The sequence below is a fragment of the Homalodisca vitripennis genome, chromosome 8 (genome assembly GCF_021130785.1).
Source record: "Homalodisca vitripennis isolate AUS2020 chromosome 8, UT_GWSS_2.1, whole genome shotgun sequence".
Lineage (NCBI taxonomy): Eukaryota > Metazoa > Arthropoda > Insecta > Hemiptera > Cicadellidae > Homalodisca > Homalodisca vitripennis.
This window is the reverse complement of record NC_060214.1, coordinates 43828044-43842416: the sequence shown is the minus strand read 5'-3', so window position 1 is coordinate 43842416 and position 14373 is coordinate 43828044. Positions and strand designations below refer to the sequence as shown.

At 34.2% G+C, this 14373-nt stretch overlaps 1 protein-coding gene across 1 annotated transcript; it reads right to left on the bottom strand.

Annotated features, from left to right (window-relative positions):
• Positions 1-581: 581 nt before the first annotated feature.
• LOC124368125 (gustatory receptor for sugar taste 43a-like) lies at positions 582-13543 on the bottom strand. The gene is made up of 5 exons (XM_046825399.1): positions 13141-13543; positions 10668-10912; positions 9961-10029; positions 7337-7426; positions 582-650 (listed from the first exon to the last, which is right to left on the bottom strand). The coding sequence occupies exons 1-5, from the start codon at positions 13541-13543 to the stop codon at positions 582-584; spliced, it is 876 nt and encodes a 291-aa protein (XP_046681355.1).
• Between the last annotated feature and the right edge of the window lie 830 nt (positions 13544-14373).

Genomic DNA, 14373 nt, shown 5'->3' with positions numbered 1-14373 from the left:
TAGGAATAACATCTTTGGATACTCAGGTTCCACAGTATTTTATTCTTCTACGGAAGTTTTCTCTCGACAATCCCTTAATCCCTAATCAACTAAAAATGCTCCAACACTAAAAAACCTAATTCAATGGAAAATTTCCATAGCATTAATTTAAAAGTAATTATTTGATGATTCATCCTTATTCAACAATGATTGATTCTGCATAAACGTGGAGAATATTGCGATACATGCACTACGTACAACATTATCTTTTAGAAAGAATCAACATTAAAACATCATACATTACATTTTAAGTACATGTTTTATTTCAGTTTTTAGTGCATACAGGTAAAACACTATCTGGGATTAACAATAAAGTAGACTATTTCATTTTAACTTTTATGAATATAATTTCATAACTTTGTTATAACACGACGATTAATATAACATCATCCTGCTATTTGTGGTCAAGAATATGAATAACTACTATTTTAAAATAGTAATTTGATATAGAAATATCATTCTTAAATTATGATTGTGACAATATAAAACATAACACAACGTTTTGCTCTTATTTTTTAATACCAAATCCTGTTTTTTAAATTCTAAACCGGTTGTTGCTCGGTCTGGAACTGGATCAGGATCACCAGGTAAGTTATCACCGCTCCAGCCATCTGTACAGACAGGAAATTGGATTATTATGTAAATACGTTTGAAGAACTCCATTGCTTCCTAGGCCAGACGCATTTTACACGATGACATGGTAATGTATGCGGGTCGACACTGTACTCTCTATGGGTCGGGAAGAATAATTAAACTACACATTTAGAGTAACATTGCTCTAGGACCGCTCGTAAAGGAACGGACGGGACGCGGAGGTTACATGACGGTGTCTGGTGGTGGACTCGGGTGGACTGCTGGCTGGCCAGCTTGGACCGTTTGGTTGTAGGGTAGTGGCGTGATGTGACGTCACAGGAGAGCAGCCCCTATGAGCATTCTTTATTCTTTTAGACCACATCGTATGTTACATCGCCTGACAATACATACTGCCAACATCACTGGTGCAGACATTAAATATCACTATGGATACCTACCAACTTAGTACTTCTCACACTAAATACACTACAATCCTCCCCCTTAAATACATAAGTCCCCTACAATTTTTAGAAATTTATCAATTACAATTTGTTTTTACAATTCTCCAATTTTAAATCAATTACAATGAATAAGAAAATTGACATTATACTCTTTATTTTTGTAAGTATAGATTATAGAGAACAAAATACAAACTCAATATAATCATTTAACACAAATCACAAACACTTCAATCAAAACCAATAAATCAGAATATAGCAATTAATAACACATTGAATGAACACAATTAACAAATCGATAATAATAATGCTTAAACAATATTAATTATATACAAGTCACAATTGGGTTGTATTTACAAGTCCATTTTGGACTAAAGGTTTACGATCCCTTAGATGGGTTATCGTCTAACAGGTGTCATTTGTTTCGGTGAAACGCTGGGAACTGTTATTGTTTACATTTGTACGTGGGCTGGGGCTTTGCCCCTGAGCGTTTTCTGTTATTGTTATGGTTTTGCGGAGAGGGGGGCAAGGTCGTTGCTAAAAGTACTGGCGACCTTGCGCTCGCTCTGTCCCGCGACTTGTATATCGATCGTTTCCTGCGTGTGCTCTGTTGCCACGCTTGCGTCTGGGAGGCTAGGCATTGTTGTCAACTCAGACATTTCCGGACTACACTGTAAACCTACCAACTGGTCGGATATGTCGTTTCCACCTCATGCCCGTATTCAGTTCAACTAAATACGTGACTGGTCCTAATCGTGAAACTACCACACCTGGTTATCCACTTATTTCTACCTCTGTAATCTCTGGCTATGATTGGTTGTCCAATAGCTAACTGTCTAGTTTTACTACCCCTATAGTACAATCGTTGTTTTTCTTGATTATCTGACATTATTGCTTTAACATTTGGGCGAATTAAAATCTAACCTAGACTTTAGCGATCTGCCCAACATTAATTGAGCTGGCGATAGATTGGTAGTAGAATGCACTGTATTTCTATAAGTGAACAGGAAGTTACTCAAAGCTAATTCTAAATCCTTGGAATTATGAAGAGCTGTTTTCAATTTATTTTAATAGTTCTGACTGACCGTTCTGCCAAACCATTGGTTTCTGGGTGGTATGGTGGTGAAAACGTGTGTTTGATACCATTTGACATCAAAAATTCTTTAAACTCTTGACTGGTATAAAGGGTGGTCCGTTGTCGGACACTATGTGGTCTACAATACCATACCTACTAAATAATTCCCCTTAATTTCACAATCGTGTGGTGAACAGCTGCCGTTGAAGCAACGGGCAACACCTCTGGCCACTTAGAGTACGCATCTTTTACCACCAAAAATAACTTGGACTGAAAAGGTCCAAAAAAATCAATATGAATTCGAGACCAAACTCGTTCCGGAACATTCCAATGATGCAGGAAAGCCTTGGGCGGTTTTGCTCGTTCCTCCAAACAGGCTGCACAGCTGTTAGCTAGTTGTTCTATGTCCCGGTCGATATTAGGCCACCATACATATGCACGGGCTAATGCCTTCATGCGAACAATACCTATGTGTGAAGTATGCAATTCGTTCAGAATGTTTTATTCTGAACCTTTTAGGTTATTACCACCCTGTACCCCCACATTAGGATTCCTTGCTCCAAGGTTAATTCCGACTGTCTAATTTCAAATGGCTTTAGATCTGGTTCAGTTACAATAGGCCAACCTAATTCTACATAGGATATTACCTTTTTTGATTTTCACTATCTACCATTGATTCTCTTTTTATGTCTACATAGCTTAATGGTATGTCATTTTCAGCTAAACACTGCAAATAGGTACCTATGACATTAATATTAAGGTCATCATCCGAGATTTCATCTTTAATCTCACTATTTACAGGTAATCTAGATAAACCATCGGCATTGCCATGGTTTTTGGGACTTAACATACACAATCTCATATTGGAAACCACTTAAAAACAAAGCGTATCGTTTGTAACCTACTGGCTGCGAAAGCAGGTAACCCTTTCTTTGGTCCAAAAATAGCCACTAAAGGCTTATGATCAGTCTTTAACAAAAACTGTGTACCATATAAATATTGACTAAATTTCTTAACACCAAATACAATGCTTAATGCTTCCTTATCTATTTGTGAATAGTTTTTCTCAGCGCTATTTAACACTCTACTTGCGAATGATATAGGTCTTTCTGTACCGTCGTATTGAATCTGACTCAAAACTGATGCAATGCCATATGGACTAGCATCACTGGCTACCACTAGTGGTAATGCAGGATCATAATGCGCTAAAACTTCAGCAGAGATTAACTTTTGCTTAATCTCTTGTAGTGCCTTCTTACATGCTAAATTAAATACAAAATCGGTATCCTTTCTTAACAACTGATACATTGGGGTTAAAATAGTGGATATCCTAGGAATGAAACGTGAATAGTAATTAACAAGACCAAGGAAGGCTTTAAGCTGTGTCACATTTTGAGGTTCAGGTGCCTTGACAATTGCTTCAAACCTTACTAGGTGCGGTATGCAACCCTTGTTTACTGATAACAAAACCTAAAATATTCTAAACTGTCACAGAAAAATTTACATTTGTTCTTGCTCACTGTGAACCCATTGTCTTCAAGTCTTTGACACACTAGTCTAAGTCTATGCATGTGTTCCTCATTGTTTTTACCTGTTACTAGAATGTCATCTAAAAAATACAGTTACCCCCGGGATACCTTGTAATGTTCGTTCTATTATTCTCTGGAATATTCCCGGTGCTGAACTGATACCAAAACATAGGCGATTGTAAGCATACAATCCTTTGTGTGTGTGCTAATTTGTACAATACGTTTGACTATCTACATCTAGTTTAAGCTGCTGATAAAGCTGAAAGATAAATCTAATTTTTTAGAGAATTTTTCTCCGTTTTGTAGGCTGGCAAATATTTCTTCAATTTTCGGTAACGGGTGTCGGTCTACCTCCAAGAAAGGATTTACAGTTATTTTATAATCCCCCACAAATTCTTATTTTCCCATTAGCCTTAATTATTGGTACAATGGGAGTCCCCCATTCACTGGTATCTACTGGTGAAATAACGTTCTCTTGTTCTAGTCTAGTCAGCTCGGCTTTCTACTTTTTCTTTAAGTGTAAAAGGTAACGTCCTAGGTTTAAAGTATTTTGGTACTACATTTTCTTTTAACTTTAATTTAACTGGTGCACCCTTGAAACATCCCAACTTATCCGTAAATACATTTGGAAAACTCATTGTACAGTAATTCTACCTTGTTTGTTGTTGTTGACAACAGACGGATTGACAGATGTTTGTTTGTTTACCTCTACAGGTGTGTTGTGGCTTTCCACTGACAGGCGTGCATGCGTCTGCCGCGCTGCCGCCTGCAGTTGGCACAACCCCCACCATGCTCGTGCGATCAGCTGACTGTACATTGTTTACATTACTAGGCACTCTAACTGTTAAATCTAATGCTTGCATCCAATCACGCCCTAACAAGGGATTAGCCCCATTAGCTACGATGTATAAAGCTAATTGTTTCTCTTTACCTCTATGTTGTACATTGACCATAACCTTACCTAAAGGCCTGATCTTTTCATGTGTATATGAAACTTAATACTAAGCTAGTTGGATACATGTTTATATTTCCTAACTTAGTCTTACAATCTTTTTCTGACATAACTGAAACACAAGCTCCACTATCGACTTCAAATACAATTTCCTTACTTTCCACTAATAACTGTACCGTTATTGGCTCAATTTTATTAATCTTAGTTTCTATTTCTTTACCCGTAAATAGATTTGGAAATGTCATACACATCGTCATTGTCTTTATGTTTCCCGTGATTATCTGAACCGGACTCTGCTGATTCTTTACTTTCCTCTACATAGTGCTGCCTACCTTTATAAACATATTGCTTTTTTATTGCTGTAAAAACTGTTTCCCTTTAGCTGAAGGCTGCTTAGACCTATTTGTAAAAACATTTTGGTTTGTTCTCATTAGGTTTGTTAAACATAATTTTTCGATCTACAAACTCTTTCAAGGTGTCCCTTCTTTTTTACAATGATTACACGTGTACTCACGAAACCGACATTGCGATGCTGTGTGTGATCCTCGCTTGCCGCAACAATAGCAGGTGATGTCTCCCAGCGCCTTCCCGCCGTCCGATGACCGTCTCGCTGCGATGCTCGCCGCCTGTGTCCTTTTCGGTATCGACCCGCTGCTCTGCATCCGGTGAATACGTCCTCCTGCAGTTGTCATCTGGGCCGCCCCCTTCTCAGCAAATTCCATTGCAGTAGCTAGTTTGCACGGCTTTTTCATAAGTGAGGTTCTCCTCCCCGAGAAGTCTTTTCTGTATCTGTTGGTCTCGCAGACCCGCGACTAATCTGTCCCTTAAGTAGTCTGGCAATTTATCACCAAATTCACAATACTTAGATAACTGTTTTAAATGCACAATATAATCGCTAACCGTTTCATGATCCAATTGATTCCGCCTACTAAATTTAAATCTTTCCGTGATAAAAGAAGGCTTGGGATGCAGATGATTCGCCTATAGTGTCCACAATTTCCTTGTACGACTTGTCAGACGGTTTGTCTGGTGTAATTAAGTCTTTCAGTAACGTATAGGTCCTTACAAACCCATAACTGTCAACAAAGTGCTTAGTTTCTTTGAATTATCGATATCATTACAATCAATAAAAAACTCAAATCTCTCTATATAAGACTGCCACGATTCTTCCGCACTATCAAAATAAACCCATAGACCCGATAGTTGCCATTTTGTTTTCTTGTACACTCCGTAATAACTGTTTAAAAATGTCCCCGGTAAAAATAATCGTCTAACGGCATTAATTGCAACGATTAAAATCAGCTTGTGCGCTGCTTACACCAAGAATAGTTTATATCGATCGGGCGTACCTTACTACTCCCGACCGTTGGAATGTCCGGAATGTCCTTGCACATTCGCGGTTATTTGCACGTGTTCATTACGCTTGTTGCCCTTCCGCACTAAAATCACTGTAATTCACTGTTGCAGTTGTTTTTCCTCGTCGCCACTGTAAGCGACGTTCCACTGTTGCAGTTGTTTTCCTCGTCGCCACTGTAAGCGACGTTCCACTGTTGCAGTTGTTTTCCTCGTCGCCACTGTAATGTATGCGGGTCGACACTGTACTCTCTATGGGTCGGGAAGAATAATTAAAACTACACATTTAGAGTAACATTGCTCTAGGACCGCTCGTAAAGGAACGGACGGGACGCGGAGGTTACATGACGGTGTCTGGTGGTGGACTCGGGTGGACTGCTGGCTGGCCAGCTTGGACCGTTAGTTGTAGGGTAGTGGCGTGATGTGACGTCACAGGAGAGCAGCCTATGAGCATTCTTTATTCTTTTAGACCACATCGTATGTTACATCGCCTGACAATACATACTGCCAACATCACTTGTGCAGACATTAAATAATCACTATGGATACCTACCAACTTAGTACTTCTCACACTAAATACACTACAGACAGCATTAAAAAACGCTTTTAATTAAATAAAAACACTGTATAAGCCTACACACAAACGCCTAGCATTAAATAAAATAATTAAAAGCTACCCTAGAAGTTTTATCAGATGTAAACAGTATTTAAATATAGAGAGATCATTCTTCCTATTTACCAAATACATCTCGCTATTATTGAACCCCTATGAAAAATATGATGTATCCTGGCGGCAATTTTCCGTCAAAACTGTACAGTCGTAGTGATCATATCAAGTGATCACGTCTACGATTCAAACCAAATCTACGATTTTTGTAAAGTTTTGTCACTTGTTGATAATAACGGTCTACAGAAGGGGGTCATACTGAATAAACTCTCGCTCATCTGAAAACGCTTTATATAAAAACTTGAACTCTTATCAAAATATTGTGACCATAATACTTTCTTAAATTTGTCAAATTTCACAGTAAAACTTCGCCAAGTTTATTCCAAAAATAATGTTGCATAACCTTTCTCACAATATTGTTCTCACTAATCATTGGAGCGCACATAAAAACTTGTTTTGTTATAAGATTGTACTACTAATATGGCAATAATAGAGGAGGGTGATTAATATTTAATATTTGGTTAAACACATGACTACTTGCAATAGTTATAACGCAGTACCAGTTTGGTGTGGATAAAATCAGTCTAATTTATTTAATTATATACTACGTATTATAATAATTGTTTGATATTATGATGTGAATTTTGTGGTTTCTTGTGTAAATAAAGATATATAAGTGAAGCAAAGTACCGATGTGAGAGTCTCGTTGTTGACTTGGAAAAAGCCACGAGTTGAGAATCTTGCGTAGCGGTGAGGCAACTGCAGCAGGAACCCTTTCACCTGGAAATCCATTACAAGACTTAAAGCGTGTGATGAAAACATATTTATATTTTAATTTTGTATTCAAGTTTTTTGGCACATATATAAAAATCCTAAATTTTTAATGTTCTTGAAAATACATTGCAAATAAAATTGAACAAATAAACTCAAACTCAAACAAGACTGATTGACTAATTTAATCAGAGTTAAATGCATGAAGAAATTAACTTTGATTTCAAACCACATTAAAATTTTTATCGTAGTACTGAAACGCATAGGTTTCTGCATGGATTTGGAAATTTCGCTGGATTTGTTAAGTGAGCTTGATAGAGTACAGTTTTGATATTTTTGATCTTTACTCCCACCTGTGTGTAATTTATTCCGAATAGCATGAATAAATACAGTTATTACACCATGCCGAGTTGTCCTAAAAAGATTTTGTACAACTAAGATGGATTAATCGCTTGGGAAAGCAGCATGTTTTATTCATATATATATATATATATATATATATATATATATATATATATATGTAAATATAAAACATGTATATATATACATACATATGCTTATATACGCTGGTAAAAAATAGTTCAAAGAATTCTTTTACTTCGTTTCAAAAGTAAATTTCGTATGTATACATATATGGAAACTTCGCTGTTTTGTTATTGGGATGCTCTTAGATATTCTCTCAGTAAATAAAAAATAATTACAGATTTTAATTGCTCCGCAACGGTTGTATTCATTCCTGTAGTAGTTATGCCACCTGGATTTATCCTTGATTTTGAAATAATGAGGTTGCATAGCTTTCCTTTCTTAACTAAGTGGTTACTGTAACCAGCGTATACATATTGATAAATAAAGGTTAATTTATTAAAAATTAAAATTTTTAAATAAAAATAAAATTACACGCATCAACAGTTAATATCCACACACATGCAAAAAAACACTCAAGAAAACTAATAAATGCGAAATATAGTTTAATTTGAATGCATGAGCGATCTTGAACAGGAGAAATATAATAATCCAACTGTTATCAGCTCTTTTGAATTTGCCGAGAGATTCCAGTCCATGAACCATATTATTTTAGTTTAATTTTAGCTTATTTTTCAAAATATAATTTAACGATTCTTTTGTGGTTTTATACGTGTTGAGGAAATTTATAAATAATAGCGATTTTCAAACATTTGTCTTGTATACTTTAATTGTGATTAAGACGGATTAGCCTACTCCCTGATTTTCCTCAATCGGTTATCCTGCCATCTAGGATCCCAAACCAGTTTTGTGGAATCAAATCGTTTGTGGAATGAAATACCTGGTTTTACTATTTAAAACTTCATCTAATCAGTGAACGAACTTTTATAGAAAGGTATATCACTAAGGAGTCATTATTTTCTCTTATACGAGAAAAAAATAATGACTCCTATTTGAATTTCAAGTTATTTGATACTTGTAGGCCAATGTGATGTTTTCTTTTTAGTTTGTTTTCAATGGCATGATGAAGACTATTTCCAAATTTCCATTAATAACATCTATGTATTTAAAAATTTTAAGTTTATTTTTATTAGCCTACCCATTCTGATTCGTTGAGACTTTTTCACGAAGTCTGTTAACAAAGCTGTTGTAACTAGCTACCTTACATGCTTGACAGCGATTAGGTGTAACATGCATTGTTAGATCTAGTCATTGGTTTCCTGAAAGCCCTCACAAAATTTAGTTTTGTTAGAATTTAGTTAAAAATAGTTCAAAGCATTCTTATGCTTCATTTCCAAGACAAATTTCATCTGATTTATTATAAAATATATTTTTTTACAAGTTTAATGTCTTGAATGTCTAAAATTGTAACTGGGCCGCTCAATATTTTACAAAGTAGTATTTTATTGCATGATTTATTTATATTAGGAGAAAATTAATTGAATTTGGAAGTTGTTTTTAAAGGGATGTTGGTAAAAAAAGGTCGCTTTGTTTTAAATAAAATATTTTATAGAAGATATAGTATATTTGTTTCATAGTAATTTGCATTTTATAGAAGATATAGTAAATTTGTTCCATAGTAATTTGCAGGAGAACGACGAGGGCATTTATCGCCTTAAAGCTCTGAAAACAGTTAGCAAAGCAAATTTTCTCTAAAGATTTCCTAAGACTTGATAATCTGAACTTTGGTGTGAACAATACCTACATCAAATGACAGCATTATATTTTATTTTGTATTTTGATGGTATCAGTCAAATTTAACATTTGAGGCCAAATATTACAGCCCCTAGAGAGATAGGCTTAACTAAACCTTAGCCAATAAGTAAACTATATCTTCGTTTACTAGGTATATTCATAAGACGTATGTTTAAAATTGATATTTTCTCCTAGGTCAGTACCAAATTTTTCTGTGTACGTCAATATATTTTAATTTGACACGTTTCACCAAATATTAGATAGAGAGTTGCGTTTATCATTAAACTATTTATAAAATCTAATTAAATAATACAGTTTTTCTCCATTTTAATAAGAGGTACAGTAATTAAAAACTCCATATAAACCACTACGATAAATATCTTTACCTCTTTTCTAAGGTTTGGGTCCAGATCATTGCTCATCAAATTGCAAATCATTGTAACTGTCTTGTCAGCCTGAAAATATATCAGTAATTTGAAACTTATAATATATTGATGAATTTCTCATACCAATAATATATTGACACAGGCTCTGCAGGTGGCACAATATAAATAGGAAATATTTATTTATAGGATCATGTACTTATTGTTTATCCATGTATAATATTTCCCGATTTGATCGCTCCTTAGGAAAGAAGGACAGATACCCAGGATCGAGATTTTTAACTTAAAATAAATATATAAATCAGGTAGGCTATATATTGAAATAATGGTAATGAGTTTCAGGACCTAAAAAAGCAATTCCAATTTGACAATTTTAATTTTTAAGCATTTAAGATCTAGTCTCTGAATTGTAAGCTATGTGAGGTTGGCCAAGAAAAGATTGCACACATTCAAAATAGTTTTTACATTTTGCGGATTCTTCTGAATCTTCGACCATGGAAGGATAGCAATATTTCGATCATTTGATGGAATTTATAATTTGTTTCAGGTATTATAATAACTAATACACGTTTGTCCTCGACTGTAATATCATAATAAATTACATATTTACATACTAAGGTTACATATTACATACTAATTAATGTAATCATAAACTGTTGATTTCTCAGCAGATGTCTTACACATTTAGTGACTCTTGTGCTTGAGTTCACCAGTATAAATGCGTAGCAGATGGACAGCAGTACCCAGACGGCTTCTGTAATGAAGGCTATCACTTCACCAGCTCTGACGTGCAGGAAGAAGAAGTAGGACATGATAGTGACGTGGACAAATAAGGAGAACATGACGGTCATCAGCTGATCGCAGTAGAAGTCATTAGCCTGGTGTACGGCGTCACACAGCATCCAGTAGGTGTTCATCAGAGTCCTCAGTTTCTCGATCTTGGACGGTGTAGTGCCTAAAAGCATAGAAACATCGACTACAAATGGTAAAATTTTTGCACTGACCATAATTCGTCACGATAATGAATAAGTCTGGGTGATGTATACAAGTGTGATAATTTAACCGGTAAACAGCGATTACTAGAGTTCTTGTACTATATTATTCACTATTAACTTCAAATATAATAACATTTTTGTATAAATCCTACTGTATTACATAAGTTAACCTCTTCAGTCTATTCCATAATATACATTGTCCAAGTTGCAGTGAGCCGCACTTATGTTTATTTGTTTATTATTATTATCTATATGCTTTAAGATTGTTTTCTTCGTTAAGCAGTCACCTATTTAAGATGTGGCATATTTATAACTGCTAAAGTTTTTTTACGATAATAAACCACTATTACCTTGAAAATCAATTATTACTACTATTTTAACCAGTTGCGGATGTTCTGTTTAACATTAACTATGGGTTATCAAAAATTTAAAACTGTACACACTATAAGTTAAGAAAAATAAATACAATGGTACATTTGCTTGTAATTTACTTCTACTAAAGATACTTTAGAATTGCTCATAAAGTACAAAATATTTTGTACCGCTGTTTCTTAAATATTAGTGCTTCCATTACATTTTTAATCCAATGGGTTTAGCTGTCACTTGGAGAATAAAGCGGATTATTCGCCCATGTTATTAAGGCATAAGTTTCGTAAATCAAGTAATTGAACCATAAACTGTTATAAAAAAAATAAATTTTTTAGCCTGTTAAAGATAATTGATAAAAAGAAATATCATTTCACTGAGGGCTATACAAATTCAGTAATGTATAATATTTTAATAATGAACCAGTAAAATCCCTCCAAATCCGTTAGACTGGCAAAATATCCGGTTATAAATGTAACAATTTCAGTTTTGTACGGTTTTGTATTGGTTTGTCCGTCCACTTGACATCTCATGGAGTAAATGAGTCAGACTTGAAATGTCGCATAAAATCTCAGCGATGCATGTCGTGCTGTAGTGTTTTATAACTTATACAACACGAAAGGAAGCCGGTTTTGTACTGTTTCTCATATAATTGATAGTTTATAGGGAATTTAGGTAGTGTTATTACTCCCAAATGTTTCTATGTTCTAAGACTAGCCTGAAATGATCAATATTACGTTATGTAGTATTTGTTTGAATTACACAAACAAATATGAAGATTAGAATTTAATTTGAATTTTAAATTGTATTTCAAGCCTAAAATTAATTATAGCCTAAAATTAAAATTAACTTCGTTAAATAAACAGAGTTACAAATATAATCTTCTTTTACTATATCTCTCTATTATTACTCAGTTGTAGTAGTAAGTGAAGTATCGACTAGAGTGGCACATAAGACAAAAATAAGGGAAAGAAGATAGATATCCTTTTCCAACGATAATACAAGTATCTCCCCTCCTCCTTATTCTTTTCTTACAAGATACTCATACAGGCCAGTACCCGTTAAGAAGGAGCAGAATACGGATTAAAAAAGAGATTCACCACTTCTTAAAGAATGATGTGAGTACAGAGGGATTTATCTCAATCTATTGAATATAACATAATCCTCTCTAGACAATCTCAATCGCAATAAAGCTTTCTAAGAGAGCATATGTATTTAATTATAAATTTCAACATATGTTGAATTTTTTTTAATTAGTTCTTTTCTATACATGTATATATGTGTGTGTAATATATATATATATATATATATATATATATATATATATGTGTGTGTGTGTGTGTGTGTGTGTGTGTGTGTGTGTGTGTGTGTGTGTGTGTGTGTAGGTATGGTCTAAATTTAAGATATGGATAGCAGTATGTATAAATTACACCTAACAATTTTTATTTATAACATTACACATTATATACAAATTTAATTTATAACTTTATATTCCTTGTATTAAGCAAAATTATTTACTCTTTGTACGGAATTCAAAATTAGTTGTATAATCATATGATGTTTCTTTTGTTTATTTTTTTTTTTGTTTATATATTTACTTATTTACCTATATCTCTTGAAAATGTCTTAAGACGAAATATAAAGAATTTTTATGTTCTTTTCTTCAATTTTTTCTATTCTTATTGAAGATATATATATATATATTTTTTGACATTCTGCACATAGGGTGTTTTTTTACTATCATTATGATAATTAATTTTATATTTTTATCCATTTATATGTTTTTGTTGATGTTCTTAGAAAAACAAAACTTGTAACATACGTGTTGTATGAAGAACTTCAACATCTGGCAGACCATTGTCCATCTTAGCCCGTTGATTTACGTTATAAGAAACCTCCTTCACACTGACATTAACCATTTCGAAACCCATGGCGATGCTTTGAGCCACATGTGTGAAATGAAGGAGAAACACAAGTTTGGTCCTGTCCGTGAATAGAACGCAGACATAACTCATCACCACGGACACTTCCATATCGTTTACCATGTTTGCAAGGCTGATCATGAACTGTACCGTATGGACAATGAAAAGTGCGGCGACCATTACTATGATCTTCACGTCCCGTACCTTATACTTAGTATCCCGGAAGATTCGCCCCAATGTGTTGGAAACGTCGACAATTTTTTGGTACTTCCAGGTGCAGTTTAAGAATGTGACAACCACCATTATTTGTAGAGATAGTACGTCCAAGATTACTGCGAACTTTATGGTTCTGTTTCCTCTATGCCTGAAAATTTTTTTTACGATGATTAAATAGAGGTGAATGCAAAAGAGTAGTTTTTGCAGTATGAAAAGTGTTATATTCCACAAGAATCCTGGTAAAGAAAACTTCAGACATTTGAAATTTTCATCCATTGAAATCCTTTTCAATGGCATACTACCAAAAGCTCGGCAAACCCAAAGGATATAATTTGGAAACATCTTCATGATGTATAAAACCTCACTTCAGACTTTCCTCAGAAAAGTAGACATTTAAAAATTCTAGACAATATGAATGTTTTATTCAACAATATTGATTAAAGTGCATAACACTTAAGAATGATGAAAGAGAGTTCTTGTTTTAACGTACATTGATTAATATCACATGCCACATGTCTATGATTAAATTGGAAATAATGCATTAACAGTGCTTTTATTTATGTAAGTTGTATTGACCCACTAATCGTTACCCGCGAATACGAACGCAATTTCGATACATTGAACGTTTTTATGCACTTCTGGTGTGAGATAATTTTATTTTCATTTTTGACGGCAATGTTTGCGATTAAGAAAATATTTCCAAAATTATATAATGATATTACAATCAGTATTACTTGAGTTTATAGCGAGGTGCTTTGCCAAAACCGTACAGCTTCTATATTCCAGTTAGTTGAAATTGATAATATGTACTTGCTAACGATTAATTTTTCCATCAAAAAATTCAATTAAAAATCTACAGTACAAAGAAGCCACGCAATCTTTTCCTGTTAGCGACATAATTGGACTTTTTTTTAAGG

What these genes read in the sequence shown, in the direction of transcription:
- LOC124368125 (XM_046825399.1), bottom strand. Translation starts at nt 13,543, where the DNA reads ATGGTGGTTGTCACATTCTTAAACTGCACCTGGAAGTACCAAAAAATT. An exon ending in ACCCAAACCTTAGAAAAGAG is followed by an intron (nt 7,427 to 9,960) that starts GTAAAGATATTT and finishes ATGGATTTCCAG; the next exon opens with GTGAAAGGGTTCCTGCTGCA. An exon ending in ACAACGAGACTCTCACATCG is followed by an intron (nt 651 to 7,336) that starts GTACTTTGCTTC and finishes CTGTCTGTACAG; the next exon opens with ATGGCTGGAGCGGTGATAAC.